Source organism: Oncorhynchus keta, chromosome 6 (genome assembly GCF_023373465.1).
Source record: "Oncorhynchus keta strain PuntledgeMale-10-30-2019 chromosome 6, Oket_V2, whole genome shotgun sequence".
NCBI classification, from domain to species: Eukaryota; Metazoa; Chordata; class Actinopteri; order Salmoniformes; family Salmonidae; genus Oncorhynchus; species Oncorhynchus keta.
In genome coordinates, this window is record NC_068426.1 from 29,394,575 (window position 1) to 29,413,624 (window position 19,050).

Genomic DNA, 19,050 nt, shown 5'->3' on the forward strand with positions numbered 1-19,050 from the left:
CCATTTGACTTCGGGTAATTGCCACCTGACTCAAATTACTTAAAGATTCTAACTTGCTGGATACCAGGGTAAGAGTCCGTTTACCTATCGACCAGTTGACACTGTGTGCAGCATACCGTTGGACCGAGTGTACCGTTGTGCCAACGTCTTAATTGACCAGGAACACTGTAGCACCGGCCGGGTTTCTTGCCCCAGACACTGCGGTAGATCAACGGCGGAATTACCACCTGCTGAGAACGGTTAGAAAGTTGTTCGAATCGACTCTGTCTCCGACTGACCCAGTGACACGTGTACTGTTGTAGCACAGTGCCTTGCCCTGGAATCGCGGTTGCAGGTTATTTGACAATACTATCCAGCCTTAGGGCAGGTTAGAGTACTCAGGCTAACTTGAATCTCGAAATTTAGTTGAACCAATGATTCCTCATGGGAGAGATCGATACATAAACTAAATTCTCAGAACTCTGACCGATTGAAACTCTGCTCCTGCTCTCGTGGGTCTCCTCGTCATCTCTCAAAGGTAATTAAATAACTATTATAAGCATTTAATATAGAGATAAGTGTTATCATTGTACCAGGCATTTTATAGAACATTAAGGCAATTGCATGTTTTTGATTAACGCTGTGTGTGACCGAGTAACAATTGTGTATTTTGAAGTGTGTTTGATTGTAAAAGACAAAAAACAGAGTGTTTTCCAAAATAAACGGTAGTCTTATTTTGTCTCGAGTAAACGGTTCTCTCAAAGACAGTTAACGGCACGGGAGATAACAACTCTGACACTCCCCGCTACCGGGACACTGGAAACGGAGATCGGTGCTCTATGACAGAATGAGTTACTATTAAAAGACAAAGAGGAAGGTGTGTCCAGTAGTGATTCATTAAATTGTCTTATCGATCTATCTAAGTTTTATTTTCCAAGCGATACATAGCCGACGGGCAGAGTAGTGAGACTAAGTTGACTAAAGGTCTTCACACTTTAAACTAGATACATCACAGAGGGGAAACACTCAACCACAGGGAAATCATATAGAGACTGGTAGGACTAGTGCTTAATAATAACTCAAGGACCAATTAGTGGTGAAACAAAGAGTCTAGAGGATAAAGGTGGGGTTCACACATCCCAGCTAGAGCTAGACCGTTGAGAGTGACAAGGCAAAAGACCTCTCTACGCGGACAACGCTTCGATATAGAAAGAGAGGCAGGGCTACGCGAGCGGTCCTGGTTATACCGAGATAACCTGAAGTACCTATAGTGCCCTGTCCAATCCAGGGAACGGGACGCTAACCACCTCTAGCATCCCCGCTGCCGGCCAAGGGGCGGGGCTGAAGGTTTCGTATCGCGACAGTCTAAATCATGTTTGATGCACTCTGTAAAGTAACATTTTTGCATGTGTTTAAACTAGATGATAGGAACACTGTGGACAATTTTCAGCAAGTTGCAACCTTGAAATACAGAAATAAACACTTTTCCATAAACAAGGTCTGATTCATGTTTGATGCACTCTGTAACATTTTTGCAGTACTGTTTAAACTAGATGATATTTTATATATATATTATATTATACACTGTGGACAATTGTCATCAAGTTCCAACCTTTAAATACAGAAATAAACACTTTTCCATAAACAAGGTCTATATTCATGTTTGATGCACTCTGTAAGTTACATTTTTGCAGTACTGTTTAAACTAGATGATACACTGTGGACAATTGTCATCATGTTGCAACCTTGAAATACAGAAAAAAAAACTTTTCCATAAACAAGGTCTAAATCATGTTTGATGCACTCTGTAAAGTAACATTTTTGCATGAGTGTTTAAACTAGATAATAGGAACACTGTGGACAATTTTCAGCAAGTTGCAACCTTGAAATACAGAAATAAACACTTTTCCATAAACAAGGTCTGATTCATGTTTGATGCACTCTGTAACATTTTTGCAGTACTGTTTAAACTAGATGATACACTGTGGACAATTGTCATCAAGTTCCAACCTTGAAATACAGAAATAAACACTTTTCCATAAACACGGTCTATATTCATGTTTGATGCACTCTGTAAGTTACATTTTTGCAGTACTGTTTAAACTAGATGATAGGAACACTGTGGACAATTGTCATCAAGTTGCAACCTTGAAATACAGAAATAAACACTTTTCCATAAACACGGTCTATATTCATGTTTGATGCACTCTGTAAGTTACATTTTTGCAGTACTGTTTAAACTAGATGATAGGAACACTGTGGACAATTTTCAGCAAGTTGCAACCTTGAAATACAGAAATAAACACTTTTCCATAAACAAGGTCTGATTCATGTTTGATGCACTCTGTAACATTTTTGCAGTACTGTTTAAACTAGATGATACACTGTGGACAATTGTCATCAAGTTCCAACCTTGAAATACAGAAATAAACACTTTTCCATAAACAAGGTCTATATTCATGTTTGATGCACTCTGTAAGTTACATTTTTGCAGTACTGTTTAAACTAGATGATAGGAACACTATGGACAATTGTCATCAAGTTGCAACCTTGAAATACAGAAATAAACACTTTTCCATAAACAAGGTCTAAATCATGTTTGATGCACTCTGTAACATTTTTGCAGTACTGTTTAAACTAGATGATACACTGTGGACAATTGTCATCAAGTTGCAACCTTGAAATACAGAAATAAACACTTTTCCATGAAAACGGTCTAAATCATGTTTGCAGTACTTTTTCATAAACACTGCTCCAAAACCACCCAAAAAAATCCAGTCTACGTTTTGCAACTGCACATGGGGACAAAGTTCGTACTTTTTGGAGAAATGTCCACTGGTCTGATGAAACTGTTTGGCCATAATGACCATCGTTATGTTTGGAGGAAAAAGGGGGAGGCTTGCAAGCCAAAGAACACCATCCCAACCGTGAAGCACGGGGGTGGTGGCAGCATCATGTTGTGGGGGTGCTTTGCTGCAGGAGGGACTGGTGCACTTCATAAAATAAAATATGAGGATGGAAAATTACGTGGACATATTGAAGCAACATCTCAAGACATCAGTCAGGAAGTTAAAGCTTGGTCGCAAATAGGTCTTCCAAATGGACAATGACAAAATTGTGGCAAAATGGCTTAAAGACAAAGTCAAGGTATTGGAGTGGCCATCACAAAGCCCTGACCTGAATCCTATAGAAAACGAAAAGAAAAAAAAACATGTGCGAACAAGGGGGCCTACAAACCTGACTCAGTTACAAGAGGAATGGGCCAAAATGTACCCAACTTATTGTGGGAAGCTTGTGGAACGTTTGACCCAGGTTAAACAATTGAAAAGCAATGCTACCAAATACTAATTGAGTGTATGTAAATGTCTGACCCACTGGGAATGTTATGAAAGAAAGAAATCATTCTCTCTGTTATCCTGACATGTAACATTCTTAAAATAAAGTGGTGATCCTAACTGACCTTAAGACAGTGTTACTGTCAAGTTCAACACAAGAAAAACAATATATTTGTGCTACACTGCACATTATTACATTTGACACGTTCTGCCTGCGGACATATGTTCTTCAATGTGCTAGCAGAGCATGATACCTTTTGTTGGCATAATTGATCACTTTCAGGCAGAGGACACCACGCATACCCCTTTTTATCCACTGTATTGAAAATGTGAGAATAGGGAAAGTGTGTGGTGTTCCTGTCACATCTAGTGGCATCCAGCTTAAAACTTCACGAGGGTAGGGGGCCGCATTTGGAATATGATGAAAAGCGTGCCCAAATTAAACTGCCTGCTACTCAGGCCCATAAGATAGGATATGCATATAATTAGTAGATTTGGATAGAAAACACTCTAAAGTTTCCAAAACTGTTAAAATAATGTCTGTGAGTATAACAGAACTGATATGGTAGGCAAAAACCAGAGGAAAATCCAACCAGGAATTACTATTATTTTGAAAGGCTGTTTTTCCATTGAAAGCCTATCCACCATACAAAGACTTTAGTACCCAGTTCACGATCTCTATGGCTTCCTCTACATGTGACCAGTCTTTAGGCATTGTTTCAGGCTTTTTACTCTGAAAAATGAGGGAGACACACCGCTTTCAATGAGAGGACAGTGGAAATTTCCAGACATGAACCAAGCACGTGATCGGGAGCATTGACAAAGCTTTTGTCCGATTCTAATATTATTTATTATTTACGACAAAAACAACCTGAGGATTGCTTTTCAACATCGTTTGACATGTTTCTACTATCTTTTATTGTACTTTTTTGACTTTCGTCTTGGTGTTGAGAGCGCACATTGTGCCTTTGGATTTCTGAACTAAACGCACCAACAAAACGGAGGTATTTGGACATAAAGATGAACTTTATCGAACAAAACAAACATTTGTTGTTTAACATGGAGACCTGGAAGTGCCAACAGATGAAGATCATCAATGGTAAGTGATTCATGTTAATGCTATTTCTGACTTTTGTGACACTCTCCTTGGTTGGAAAATGGCTGTATGGGTTTCTGTGACTAGGTGCTGACCTTGTCAGGACCCGGTTACGAACCCGGGTCTCCGGAGTGAGAAACAGTCACTTAACCAACTGAGCCACGAATAGTTGGCAGAACCCAGAAGATGAGGCAGACACAGCAGTACTTGAGACGGTGTATTTAAAGAAGTAAAAAGTGAAGTTCTTCAGGAAAACATGTAACTCCACAACCTCAAAAGGAATTCCACAAGAACAAAGGTAATCCTCCAAGACAAAAAGGTAAATCCACGAGGTGGGAGGTATAGCACAAAAAGCCTAAAAAATACTCAAAAACAAACAAACAAGAACAAAAAAACTGAATTCCACAAGAGAGACCACCGGGATCAACAAGAGTTCACAGAGTACTAGGGCTGGGTGCTAACATACAAACACAGAGCAAAGGACTGAGGAAAACAAAGGGTTTAAATACAATCAGGGGAAACGAGGCACAGGTGCAAATAATAATGGGGATCAAGGGAAAACAAAAGGTCAAAAGGCACAATGGAGGCATCTAGTGACCAAAAACCGGAACAACCCTGGCCAAATCCTGACAGAATCCCCCCCCTAGGAACGGCTCCTGACGTTCCTACCAGCTCTCTCAGGGTGGAGGGCCCTGAACTGACGAATGAGGTCAGGGTCCAGTATGTCTTTGGCAGGAACCCAGGAGCGCTCCTCGGGACCGTAGCCTTCCCAGTCCACCAGATACTGCCAGGACTGCTGCACCCGGCGGGAATCCAGTATCCGATGGACGGTATAAGCCGGCTGGCCTCCAATGACACGAGGCAGAGGGGGAGGTCTGTCTGCCGGGACAAGGGGAGAAAAAACAACAGGTTTTAATAAGGAAATGTGAAATGTGGGATTAATCTTAAGGGATCTGGGTAAGTGTAGGCGATAAGAAACTGGGTTAACTCTCCTGGCAACCTTAAAGGGACCGATGTATTTTTGGGACAGCTTGCGAGACTCCACCCGTAGTGGTAAGTCTCTTGTGGAGAGCCAGACTCTCTGGCCGGGGCGCAGGGTAGGCCCGGGACGGCGACGTCTGTTGGCTTGTTGTTGGTACGGAACGCATAAGATTAAGACGGGTCTTCCTCCAACATAAGCCGACAGCGTCTGATGAACTTCAAGGCTGAAGGCACTCTGACTTCTGCCTCCTGGTCCGGGAACAATGGAGGGGCATAGCCAAACTGACACTCGTGCGGGGACATACCAGTGGAGGAGGAGCGCAAGGTGTTGTGCGCGTATTCGGCCCAAACAATGAAGGACGACCATGTGGACGGGTTGTTACGAGTCATACATCTGAGGGTGGTTTCCAGCTCTTGATTCATCCTCTCTGTTTGGCCGTTGGACTCCGGATGGTACCCTGAAGATAGACTGGCAGAAGCCCCCATTAGTTGGCAGAAGGCCTTCCAAAACCTAGAGGCGAATTGGGGACCTCTGTCAGAAACCATATCTTGAGGAATGCCGAAGACTCGGAACACATGATTAATTACCAACTCAGCCGTTTCCTTGGCAGAAGGTAACTTAGTCAGAGGGACGAACCTGGCCGCCTTTGAAAACCTGTCGATTATGACTAGGATAGTAGTATTGCCATGGGATGGAGGAAGGCCAGTAATAAAGTCCAACGAGATATGGGACCAGGGTCTGTGGGGAACAGGTAAAGGGTGAAGGAGTCCTTGCGGGCGGAGGTGAGAAGATTTGCCCTGGCAGCACACGGGGCAGGCATTGACGAAAGTGGCAAAGTCTTCTCTTATGGTAGGCCACCAGAACTTACGCTGGATGAACTCCAAGGTGCGACCTACGCCCGGGTGACAGGTGAGGCGAGAGGAGTGCCCCCACAGAAGGACCTGAGTCCTCACTGCCTTGGGGACAAACAACCGATTGGCAGGACCTCCTTTCGGGTCCGGTTCAATAGCTTGAGCTCGTCTCACGGTATCCTCTACTTGCCACGAGATCGGAGCCACGATCTTAGCAGCAGGAAGGACAGGCATGTCCGTGTCATCTTCGACCCGGGCCGATAGGTGAGGATAAACTGGAATCGATTGAAGAAAAGAGACCATCTAGCTTGTCTAGAGTTCAACCGCTTCGCCTGCTGGATATACTCCAGATTTTTGTGGTCCGTAAGCACTTGAAACGGGTGAGAAGGCCCCTCGAGCCAGTGTCTCCATTCCTTCAATGCCATCTTAACCGCTAGGAGTTCACGATCCCCCACATCGTAGTTCCTCTCAGCCGGGGTAAGCCGGTGTGAGAAGAAAGCGCACGGATGAAGCTTCTTGTCTTCACCCCTCTGAGACAGGACAGCTCCAACACCAACCTCTGAGGCGTCTACCTCCACCACAAACGGTTCATCCGTAGTCGGTAGTATCAGGATGGGAGCAGAGAGGACGCGCTGCTTGAGTCCTTGGAAGGCCGTCTCAGCTTCTCTTCCCCACAAAAACCTTGCATTGCCACCCTTGGTTAAAGCTGAGAGAGGGGCTGCCACCAAGCTGAAGTTCTTGATGAACATGCGGTAAAAGTTAGTGAAGCCCAGGAAACGCTGAACTTCCTTAACGGATTTGGGGGTGGGCCAATCCGCTACCGCCCCTACCTTCCTGGGGTCCATTTGGACTCGACCGGGTTCCACTACAAATCCCAGGAATTGTACTCGGCATGAATGGAATTCACATTTTTACGGCTTAACGTACAGATGGCTGTCTAGGAGGCGTTTGAGTGCTTGTCTGACATGCTTTGTGTGTTCTTGAAGAGAGCTCGAAAAGATGAGGATGTCATCCAAGTAAACAAACACAAATATGTTAAGCATATCCCTAAGCACATCGTTTATGAGCGCTTGGAACACCGCGAACACCGAGTACTAGGGCTGGGTGCTAACATACAAACACAGAGCAAAGGACTGAGGAAAACAAAGGGTTTAAATACAATCAGGGGAAACGAGGCACAGGTGCAAATAATAATGGGGATCAAGGGAAAACAAAAGGTCAAAAGGCACAATGGGGGCATCTAGTGACAAAAACCGGAACAACCCTGGCCAAATCCTGACAGACCTAACATAATCATTTGGTGTGCTTTCGCCGTAAAGCCTATTTGAAATGGCACACTGTGGCTGGATTTACAAGAAGTGTATCTTTAAAATGGTGTATAATATTTGTATGTTTGAGGAATTTTAATTATGGGATTTCTGTTTTGAATTTGGCGACCTGTAATTTCACTGGCTGTTGTCTGTACCAGACAGATTAAGCCACGTCCAGCTACACTTGTTATTTTTTTTTTACCACACACATAGAGGGAAAACATTTGTTAACAGATAGTTCGTTAGCTAGTTAAACATTTCACACAGATTGCCAGGGTCCAGTAAGCAACTAACGCGTTATGGCAAAAAGTGCTATTCACTGACGAGTCGCGGTTCTCTCTCACAGGGGCGATGGTCGGATTGGCGTTTATAGTTGAATGATAGTCGAGGCTTGTACTCTGGATTGATTTTGGAGGTGGAGGGTCCGTCATGGTCTGGGGCGGTGTGTCACAGCATCATCGGACTGAGCTTGTTGTCATTGCAGGCAATCTCAACACTGTGCATTACAGGGAAGACATCCTCCTCCCTCATGTGGTACTCTTCCTGCAGGCTCATCCTGACATGACCCTCCAGCATAACAATGCCACCAGCCATACTGCCAGTTGTGTGCATGAATTCCTGCAAAACAGGAATGTCAGTGTTCTACTATGGCCAGCAATGAGCCCGGATCTCAATCCCATTGGGCACGTCTGGGACCTGTTGGATTGGAGGGTGAGGGCTAGGGCCATTCCCCACATAAATGTCCAGGAATTTGCAGGTGCTTGGTGGAAGAGTGGGGTAACATCTCAGAGCAATAACTAGTAAATCTGGTGCAGTCCATGAGGAGATGAACTGGTGGTGGCCACACCGGATACTGACTGTTACTATTGATTTTGACCCCCCCCCCCCTTTGTTCAGGGACACATTATTCAATTTCTGTTAGTCACATGTCTGTGGAACTTGTTCAGTTTATTTCTCAGTTGTTGACTCTTATGTTCGTACAAATATGTACACGTTTGCTGCAAATAAACGCAGTTGACAGTGAGGGGACGTTTCTTTTTTTGCTGAGTTTAACTATTAAGTTAACCCAAAGCTTGCACTAGTGAACTTTCAACATTGTATAAAATATTCTGGGCCCTCAGAGTTTCAGGCTATTTACGCAAGGGATAAGAAGCAGTGCTGACTTGGGCAGGAGCTCACAGGAGCAGAGTACCGGCACCTCAAATGTTCTACTGCTTGAGCTCCTGTTCATCGTATTGAATATTAGCTGAAAAGTATTGTGGAGCTCCTGCACCTAAATATAAACAGTGCCAGCACCCAAAATGAGTACCGGAACCTATTTCTGTCCAAGTCCAGCATTGATAAGAAGTATGACGTTTCCACTGGATCAGAACATTACATTTTTTTATTTCACACAGAGTGGTAGAAAGATTTTTCAAACATATTGAGGAACTATTGTAATTCTCAATGGATGTTTGAGGTGAAGAAAACGTTACTTTGGGAAGCTCTCCAGGCCATTAGTGGTGGTGCGTTAAGCCAATCAGAAATACTTACAGATCCCCCAAATGTGCACAGTTATATGCCTGCATTTGCACGCAGGCCAGGTAGCCTATAAGCCTACTTCTATGTGTGTGTGTCCTTACTCAACATTGACAGCCTCCAAACAAAAGACAATGGCTAAATTGTCAAAACTCGTAAATGTAATGAAATAAATCAAAACTTGTTGCATTGCATCATAGGTTGTGCACTCTTCAAATAATGTGACCACTCAAACACTGAGAAAGGGGAACATTTGGGAGGAGCATGGCTATGTGGTAGAAGAGCTCAATTTGGCCTCTGCATGCCTATGGAGGCTTCGCTTTTGCATCACACCCTCCAGCCTCTGACCACATTTTCAGATCAAGTCTGAATTGGCTTTTAGTCTAGGCTTCCGCAATGTATTAGTTCACTGAGCTGGGTGCAAATAAACACACACACCCACTTGACAAAAAAAATATTGGTCGATCAACAGCCTAATGACCAAACAATCGACCAATTGGGGTCAGCCCTAACAAATGGCAAAATTTTTAAGCTTACGTTTGCCTGCCGGTCAGGTAGCCTAGGCCTAGTTCTATGCGTAATCAGGTTTGTGTCCTTACTCAAGGAGTGCTCTAAAACAAAAGACAATGAATAAACTGACCATCGTAAATGGAATGAGATAAACCAAAACTTTTTCCTCACAAGTGTAGACTAGCTTGTGCGCTCTGCAAACAACATGTCCACTCCTACAATGACAATGGTAAAACGAATAATAATATATTGAATGCATTAACAGAAGTTACCATAACTAAACAAACATTGTAGATTAGAAATTATGATAATTAACAGTAACTGTACTACTGGTATGCCGCCTCCGCAATTGAATAGTCCACTCAGACAGGTGTGACTCAGACAGATGTCTTGTTTCCACTAACATACATATATATACATACATACACCACTGCTCAACTAAAAAAAATATTGGTCGACAAACTGTCTACTAAACGGGGTCAGCCCTACACACCTGTCAGGTGGATGGATTATTTTAGCAAAGGAGAAATGCTCACAAACAGGGATGTTAACAAATTTGTGCACAAAATTTGTGTGAAATAATTTATGCGCATTGCATATTTCTGGGATCTTTTATTTAATCTCGTGGGACCAAAAATGTACATGTTGTGTTTATATTTTTGTTCAGTGTATTCTTTTTCACTGTAAAAATAAACAAAATATAAAGTATATAAAAAGGATAAATGGACACACAGCTATATAAACATATATATATATAAACAAAATCTTTGAAAATTAACAAATCCCCAAAATAATAGCCAGACAGTCGGGAGAATCAAATTCCCAAAATGATGCATTCAGGAGTATTTTTGTCATGGCAGCCACCATTGATTTCCTTATGTTCGAATCACCCAGATAGCATAAGCCACTGTGATACACACCCTGGGTCAACAGCTGTGGGGACAAAAAAAATATTTTCCTAATTTGTCATCCTATGTGCATGCATGGAGAGTTGGGGGTCTTGTCTCAGTCACAAAGTAAGAATCACTGAAATCCATATGTTCAGACATTTGTATTGAAAACATAATTGACAAGACACGGGGTAATAAACATGAACTGACTCAAGCTGCACTGTCAAACATTCAAAAACAAGTCAACAAGGCAAGCAGTAAAGCAAACAAAGTGAAAGACAATGCACCAACAAACCTAGGTATTCAATATTGAGACAGAATACCCACAGGTCTGTGACTTCTTGGAGATAATATAGTAGTGATGTGCCGTTCGTAAACCATTCATTATTTTTGAACGACTTTACTGACAGGATTAATACTCGCCTCTCTGGCTCAGGAGACAAACTGCGTCATGTGCTCATGGAAAAATAGATCATGCATAAAGAAAAACGCATGTTTAGAACTGATAATTGATTGCATGGTGAAAGAATGAATGCTATTAATTGATTATTGAATGTTAAATGACGCAGCTTTGTAAAACCAGAACATGCCTCTGCTCCAAAGGCCTTCCGCCAAAAACTGTTCACAATCTAGTCCGGACAAGACCTTGTTTCAAAGCTATCAATAAGTAATCGTATTTGTAGCCTCAAAGCACAGTTTTATAAATCTCAGTCACAAATAACAGCTACAAATAGCCCCTATGGAGAACGAGAGGTGTGTAGAATCATGATTCTTTCGAGTTTTTAGTTCATTGTTCGCAGTCAGGGGTCCTGCGTGCTCTGGGCCTTTCTGAATCAAATGAACGAAATGAGTTGAAAGATGTGTCCTTTTGCCTGAACGAGTTGAAAAGATCTGGAGTCGGTAAAAAGTACAGAACATCCCATCACTACAATACAGCAGTTTCAATTCATGGATAATCTGAATTATCGATCTCAAGGAATGGCATGGGCACTTACAGCTTCTCTTGCGCTTCTCAGGGTAACCACACTTCCCGCAGGACCACTTCTGTAGATGAGGTAAGCCTTGGAACCGCAGCGTCTTATTACGCCGCTTTCCAAAGGCCGAGGTCCCCTTCGTCTGAAACACACAAGGACCAAAATGTTGCCAAATAGATCATTGCCATTTGGTGTAAATGCATGGAGAGGTTGGGATTTTGTCTCAGTCAATAAGTAAGAATCACTGAAATTCATATATTCAGACATTTGTATTGAAAACATAATTGACAAGACAATGGCACATGGATAATTCATAGGAGATAATTAGTTATTCGTTGTACATTTGATTTCATGCTTAGGTAATTAAGCTATGAAGGGCCACATGTAGTCTAGTGGTTAAGAGCGTTGGGCCAGTAATCAAAAAGGTCACTGGTTTGAATCCCCGAGCCATCTTGGTGTAAAATCTGCTGATGTGCCCTTGAGCAATGAGGCCTAATTGTTAAGCCTAATTGTTCCAGGGTTGACATCAATAATGACTGACCCCTAGCTGTGACCCCACTCTCAGGGGGAGTTGGGATTTGCAAAAAACACATTTCCATTTCACACTTGTACATGTAGTGAAAAATGACACATATAAGCACCTCTATTTGACATTTTGTCCCCAGAGAATAAACAGAATTAACTTGTATCCTGGAAGGCCCAGTGAAGTCAAAATTCTGTTTTCCTGTTTTGTATTGTACAACAGCTAATGAAACACTGTAAAAGTGTGATTTTTTAAATCAGTGTTATTTCCTGATAGTTGCTGGTTGAAAATTCAATTTACACAGGACCTTCTAATTAGCAGGCATTTCATGGGTGGACTTTTGTTTAAAGTAGTGCACCTGGCAAAGTTCAACACTGCCGTCCAGGCTCTCATGCTGCTCTTCCAGGTGATGGACTCTCAGCAGATTGTCTCAGACCGCTACTATGTGGCTCTCTACAGGTAAACTGCACTTCTAGACTTGCTGGTGTGATCAAGAAGAATGGCTGTATGTTGTATCAAATCCTGTCCCCAGAAAATGTGAATTTGTTTGCTGTCTGTCTCTTAATAGTTGTCTAATTTATACTAACTTGATAATATTTAGTCATGGGACCTCATTTTGCATTTCAATATTTTGCAGTGTTATAGTAAACATACCGTTGACTGTACCGAACAAAAATATACACAACAAGTTTACTGAGTTACAGTTCATATAAGGAAATTAGTCAATTGAAATGAATTCAGTAGGCCCTAATCTATGGGTTCACATGACTCGGCAGGAGCGCAGCCATGGGTGGGCCTGGGAGAGCATATGCCCACCCACTTGGGAGCCAAGCCCAGCCAATCAGAACACATTTTCCCCCTCAAAGTGGCTTCATTAGAGACAGAAATACTCCTCAGTTTCATCAGCTTTCCGGGTGACTGGTCTTAGATGATCCCGCAGGATAAGAAGCCAGATGTGGCAGTCCTGGGCTGGCGTAGTTACACGTGGTCTGCGGTTGTGAGGCCAGTTGGACGTACTGCCTAATTCTCAAAAACAATGTTTGAGGCGGCTTATGGTAGTGAAATTAACATTCAATTCTCTGAAAGCAGCTCTGGTGGACATTCCTGCTGTCATCGTGTCGATTTCATGCTCCCTCGAGACTTGAGACATCTGTGGCATTGTGTTGTGACAGCTGAACACTTTAGGGTGGCCTTTTAAAGTCCCTAGCACAAGGTGCACCTCTGTAATGATCATGCTGTTTAATCATCTTCTTGATATGACACACCTGTCAGGTAAATCGATTATCTTGGCAAAGGAGAAATGCTCACAGGGATGTAAACATATTTTTGCACAAAATCTGAGCGAAATAAGCTTTTCTGTGCATATGGAACATTTCTGAGATCTTTTATTTGACATTTGAGTCATTTAGGAGACACTTATCCAGAGTGACTTACAGCAGTGAGTGCTTGCATTTTTGTTATTTTTCGTACTGGTCCCCTGTGGGAATCAAACCCACAATCCTGGCGTTGCAAGCGCCATGCTCTACCAACTCAGCTCATGAAACATGGGACCAACCCTTTACATGTTGCGTTTTATATTTTTGTTTAGTATACAATGATCATGATGTTTGATTGACGCATCTATGTTTTTTGGTTTACAGGAAGCTCATGGACCCAGGTCTGACTCTGTGCTCCAGGCAGAGTATGTTCCTCAACCTGCTGTACAAGTCTCTGAAGGCAGACATCGTCCTGCCGCGGGTCAAAGGCTTTGTGAAGAGGCTGCTGCAGGTCAGCTGTGAACAGAACCCTACATTTGCCTGCGGGGCTCTCTTCCTTGTATCAGAGGTCATGAAGGCCAAACCAGGCCTCAAGCTGCTGCTGCAGGAGTGTGGGGTAAGGCCAAGCTCAATGACATCAGAATGAAGTACTAGTTATTTTCATATTGTGCACAATCACATAATGGAACTCTTGGGGAAAGTTTCCCAGGCACAGTCTAACACTAGTCCAGGACTAGACTTAATCTATATTTGGGAAACCAGCCATTAGATTAATTTATTCTAATGATTTTTGTCATCATGTCACTTGATCTCGCATATTATGATATGATTGCAGGATGGTGAAGAGGAGAATTTCAAAGATCTTAAGGAAGAAGAGGATGATGAGGAGAGGTTTGTAGATGCAGATAAAGTGGAGGAAGGACAGCGTGAGATCATTCCGAAGCCCACTGCATCGTCGTGGGTACATCACCAAAACATTGAAGGTGAGATTTATTATTAAGACCACCCCCTTAACATTATTTTCAATTCACATATTTGGGGAAATCCTACACCCAGATACTTATAAATGCATTGATTATTGTGGGGTAGCCTAGTGGTTCGAGCATTGGACTAGTAACCAAAAGGTTTCATGTTCAAATCCCCAAGCTGACAAGGTAAATATCTGTCGTTCTGCCCCTGGCCGCCATTGAAAATAAGAATTTGTTCTGAACTGACTTGCCTAGTTAAATAAAGGTAAAATAACTCAAATAAAACTGTAAACATTTGTCTTGTAATGTAAGTATAATTATGTTTTGATTGTGACTCCTGTATATTCAGTGGTCACCTTTCGCCCTCTTCATGCATACTCGTTCTTTTGTTGTCCAGGTGGGAAGAGTATGGATACCTACGACCCGTTACACAGAAACCCCCTATTCTGTGGGGCTGACCACACCACGTTATGGGAGCTGCACAGGGTGAGCCTCATGACAATATTGGGCACATCCCAGGTGAAACCCTGTTCCCCATATAGTGCACTACTTTTGACCAGGGCCCATATTGCACTAGATAATAGGGCGCCATTTGGGACGCCGTCAGTTGTGTGACGAGAGAAAGGTGCTCTGTGTTACAGGCTTGCTTGAGAAAACGTGATGTACCATAGGAGAATCCACTTATGTTGTTATTTTACATCTTGTCTTTCCCCCTCAGCTCTCTGCACATTTCCACCCATCAGTGTCACTGTTCGCCAAGACAATCCTACAGGTAAAATGAACTTAAAAAAAAAAAATTCTGTTTGGGGAAACTTTGTGCTTATTACCAAAAAATGTATACAAAGAAGTTGCCTGTGTAGCAATGGGCCCAAGTGGGTATCAGGGCTAGCCCTCACTATCCTTCTGACTCCCACTTGAGTTTTTCTGTGTTTAATTCATCCCTTTCCCCTCTGCATCATTTCCTCAGGGAGAGTTCATCAACTACACAGGAGACCCTCTCCAGGACTTCACTCTCAGCAAGTTCTTGGATCGCTTCGTCTTCAGGAATCCCAAGCAACTGAAGGGCAAACGTAATATTTCCAACATTTTCAGTTGCCTTTTTCTCTCAGTCCACCATAAATGCATTTCATTGCCCGGTTCACATTATTAGTCAACTGTCTGGTGTCAGTTCATTCCCCAAATCAGTTATTCACCCTACCTTTTCGTCTTGGTTGAAACTGTTTTCATCTCAATCATTCTCAGAAAACACAGACGCTACAGTTATGCAGCCCAAACAGAAGCTGACCATGAATAACATCCACAATTTACCTGGTGAGTGTGTCTTTTGAATCACTATAAAGGATGATAAAGGGGTCACTTTATTGAGCAGAAGTAAGGCAAGTCTTCTTTCTCCCATCTCTCAGTGAACTGTGAGGAGTTCCTGTCCAATAAGGAGAGTCAGATTCCTGCGGATGAGGTCTTCTTCTATCGGTGAGTAACTATGATTATATAGACGGACCTTTTGAGTAACACTGTCAGATTTAAAAAATATATGTATATATTGTGAATAAGGCAGCAAAGAAAATGTAATGGTCCATTGTTTGAGTGACTCGTTCTGGGCTGTCTTTAAATGCCCCGTTCCCCACGCTAGGTTCTTCAAGAAACGAGAAGCGGAGAAGGCACTGCGTCGGCCACGAGGAGATGGAGATAACGAGAGTGTGGAGGACGTGGACGATGATGAGTTTGAGACTCTGCTCGGTAAGTTCAAGGAAGTTCAAGTTCAAGGACCAAAATTCAGGAAATGGGTCAATGTATATCAGACTTCAGGCTCATCTTTGGTTGACTCGTTTTTGGTTGCCTTCTCGCCCTATCCAGATTCATACGAGGGAGACAGTTACTTCACTGACTTGCCAATTGATGAAACAGACCTGGACTTTGCAGGGTAAGTACAAGTTTGATAAAGCTTTGCATTCAGATATCATCAGTGATTCATGTGTACACCTATCAAACATGGCATTGAAATGGTTCCCAGTGATTTTTATTTAATTTTTTATACTGAATGATATATCTGACATTTTGTTTGTGCATTTTGCAGCAATGTTAAGACCAAATCTAAGAAGGGGAAGAAGGGTGGAGATGAGGATGAGTCGGACCTGGATGATGACTTGGATGGTGATCTGGATGATGAGGAGGTGTCCCTTGGCAGTATGGATGAGGAGGACTTTGGAGATGAACTGGAGGAGGAGGGAGGGTCCTTCATGGACCCCGCTGGGGAGGATGATGATGAGGAAGGTATGTTTATGTCCCAATATCTCTCCTTCCTCCCAAAGTGTGCAATTGTTAACTTCCCTTGACTAGTTTGAAATGAAATGACTGGTTTATGAAATATGGTGGAAAGTCCCATTAACCCATGCCTCCACGAGTGCAGACTTTACTCTCATTTCTTGTCTCTTTCAGTTCCAGAACTTGATGATGGTGATTTTGCTTTTGGTGGTAATTTTAAGTCAATTTTCTTAACATAAATTACTTTCAAAAGGGCATAATTGTGAATGGCTATTAAAAAGTTGACTCTTCAAAAATATTGTTTTCCCCTCAAGATTCTGACGATGAGATGGAGGTTCCAAACATCACTCCAGGTTCTAAAAAGAGCAAGAGGAAGGCATCAGAGGATCTTAACTACACTGGGTCTCTAGGTTAGTAGCTGGGCCTCTATGTGTACTGTTGAACTGCTCTGAGTCTCATTTAGAAGTGTAGAATCTTATCTGACATGTCCACATTCTTCCATTTGTAGGTTCCAAACCAGGGAAGAAACACAAAGGAAAGAAGGACACAGCCATGTTTGCATCTGCTGAAGAGGTGAGATGGTCATGCCTATCATATTTCTCATATCTCCCAATGTTAAGTTGGCGTGCTGATGGCTATCCTATTACGGTTATGCTACCCGTCAGTTTGTTGAACAGTTTCTTGTAATGAAACTAAAAGGATATCACTGAATGCTAAATGTCTATTTAATTTTTTCCCAGTTTGGATTTATGTTGGATGAAAATGCTGGCTCAAAGTTTGACAACATCCGCATGAATGCCATGGCCAACAAAGACAAAGCAGGTAAGCCTTGGCTTAAATACAGTCTATTAAACATGTCCCATGTCTTATTGAATACTACAGTTAGTGTCACCTGACAGAAGAAGAAAAAAGCCCAATTGTATAAATGACTTTACTCAGTTGGCTAGATACTAGCTTAACTACAGCATATCCACATGGAGAGAGTCAGCAGTTTGGAGCACACTCAGTCACTAGTGTTCCTGTCAAAGTTGCACAAAATAGATAGCTCCATCATGCTTGAGAGATTAGCAGTTAACCAACCCTAAGACAGTACTGAATTCAGTCCACGTCAGGGTACATTTCATATCAAACAGGTTGTTGAATACAGTAGATGACCAAACTTTAGTAGAGGATGCAGAGTAAGTTGCTCTTCTCCTCCAGGTGTCAGGCAGCTCAAGTGGGAGGCCCAGAGAGACGATTGGGTCCGAGGTAGAGATGTAAAGACCCTACGGAAGAAGAAGGCCATGTTTAACAAGAAGAAACAGTTTGGCAAGCAACCGTTTGGCAAATCAAAGGCTGGCAGAAATACTTTCAAGAAGTAGTAATCATTTCTGAACCTAAGATCACTTAAGTTTGTGTTCATGCTCTACGCCTTCTTGGAACAATCTTTCAAGGTCTTGCTCTCGAATCCTATAAACCCCGGGATATTCGCTGTACAGACAAAGTGATGGTGTTTTAGGCTGCATTCACACAGGCAGCCGAATTCAGATTTTTTTTACACTAATTGGTCTGTTGACTAATCAGCTCTGAAAGATTTTATGTGATTGGTCAAAAGACAAATTAATGGAGGGGGGGGGATCAGAATTAGGGTGGCTGTGTGAATGCAGCCTAACACTATTATTCTGTCTCTAGTTTATTAGAAGTCCAACGAATATGCCAGGGTTAATGGGATTTGAGAGCAAGTGGGTGACATGCCAGGGGTGTGTTCATTAGTGCAAACTGTATTGCCTTTATCTATACCTGTTGACAGTTCCTGGTTTGTTCTACCGATCATTGGATAAACTACTTCATGCCTGTGTAAAATTAAGTAGGCTGCGTTTACACAGGCAGCCCAATTCTGATAATTTTTCCACTAATTGAACTATTGACCAATCAGATCAGCTCTTACCCATAATTGGGCTGTCATGCTTTGAAGTTACCTTGGGCTGCCTGTGTAAACAGCCATATTCTCTGTATTGACATTTCAACTCTGTTCAATATTTTGTATAGGTTTATACAAGGTAAATACAAAATGAAAACATTAGCATACTATAATGTCTGGTCTGTAATAATTGTAACTGGAGATTAAACGTTTTTAATATTTGGTGCCGATTTTATTGCTGTGCAGTTTGGAATTGGAACGATTCTTCAAGTTTGTATGTTTTGAACTGTCTATAGCCCGTACCCTCCAGAACAGAGAGAAAGAAGCATGTTGTTCATACTGTTTCTGAAATAAAAATAAATTAACATTTTGTTACAAAGCAATGGTGTACATAGTCCGTGTACATGGCAAATGTCATTTATATATCAAATGTAAATGTTACCATGACTTGTGTACATCTTGTAATAAAAAAGACCACAAGCACCCAGCACACCTGTCACTTCAAGTAGTACTACTCCTTTGAACAGTATCTTTGCTAACAGTGCCAAAGGGTCTGGGCCACTTAGGCTTTGTGAGGTTCTCAGTCTTTCCTATCACAATGCCTTCAATCGGAGGTCCTATCACAATGCCTTCAATCTGTCTCCCAGCAGTTGGTGTTGTTTCGCCCACCAAGCAAGGATTTTTGTATGGAGGCTA

The 19,050-nt window shown here is 42.3% G+C and overlaps 1 protein-coding gene and 2 non-coding genes across 3 annotated transcripts; 1 reads left to right on the forward strand and 2 right to left on the reverse strand.

Moving 5' to 3' along the window:
- Positions 1 to 10,578: 10,578 nt before the first annotated feature.
- On the reverse strand, positions 10,579 to 10,657 carry LOC118385760 (small nucleolar RNA SNORD72). Its single transcript, XR_004826104.1, has one exon. It is a non-coding gene; the product is annotated as a small nucleolar RNA SNORD72 (small nucleolar RNA).
- A 1,003-nt stretch (positions 10,658 to 11,660) lies between these two features.
- On the reverse strand, positions 11,661 to 11,739 carry LOC118385761 (small nucleolar RNA SNORD72). Its single transcript, XR_004826105.1, has one exon. It is a non-coding gene; the product is annotated as a small nucleolar RNA SNORD72 (small nucleolar RNA).
- Positions 11,740 to 12,296: 557 nt separating this feature from the next.
- LOC118384879 (CCAAT/enhancer-binding protein zeta-like) lies at positions 12,297 to 18,844 on the forward strand. The gene is made up of 16 exons (XM_035771567.2): positions 12,297 to 12,427; positions 13,609 to 13,840; positions 14,060 to 14,207; positions 14,590 to 14,678; positions 14,911 to 14,964; positions 15,160 to 15,262; positions 15,435 to 15,503; positions 15,596 to 15,662; positions 15,823 to 15,929; positions 16,047 to 16,113; positions 16,267 to 16,463; positions 16,629 to 16,646; positions 16,769 to 16,864; positions 16,963 to 17,027; positions 17,195 to 17,276; positions 17,655 to 18,844. Exons 1-16 carry the CDS (start codon positions 12,297 to 12,299, stop codon positions 17,813 to 17,815), a joined length of 1,686 nt encoding a protein of 561 aa, XP_035627460.2. The 3' UTR covers positions 17,816 to 18,844.
- The last annotated feature ends 206 nt before the right edge of the window (positions 18,845 to 19,050 follow it).

Coding starts and splice junctions, on each gene's coding strand:
- LOC118384879 (XM_035771567.2), top strand. CDS start 12,297: ATGGGTGGACTTTTGTTTAAAGTAGTGCACCTGGCAAAGTTCAACACT. Junction 14,208..14,589: donor ACATCACCAAAACATTGAAG/GTGAGATTTATT, acceptor TTTGTTGTCCAG/GTGGGAAGAGTATGGATACC. Junction 15,930..16,046: donor TGAGTTTGAGACTCTGCTCG/GTAAGTTCAAGG, acceptor CGCCCTATCCAG/ATTCATACGAGGGAGACAGT.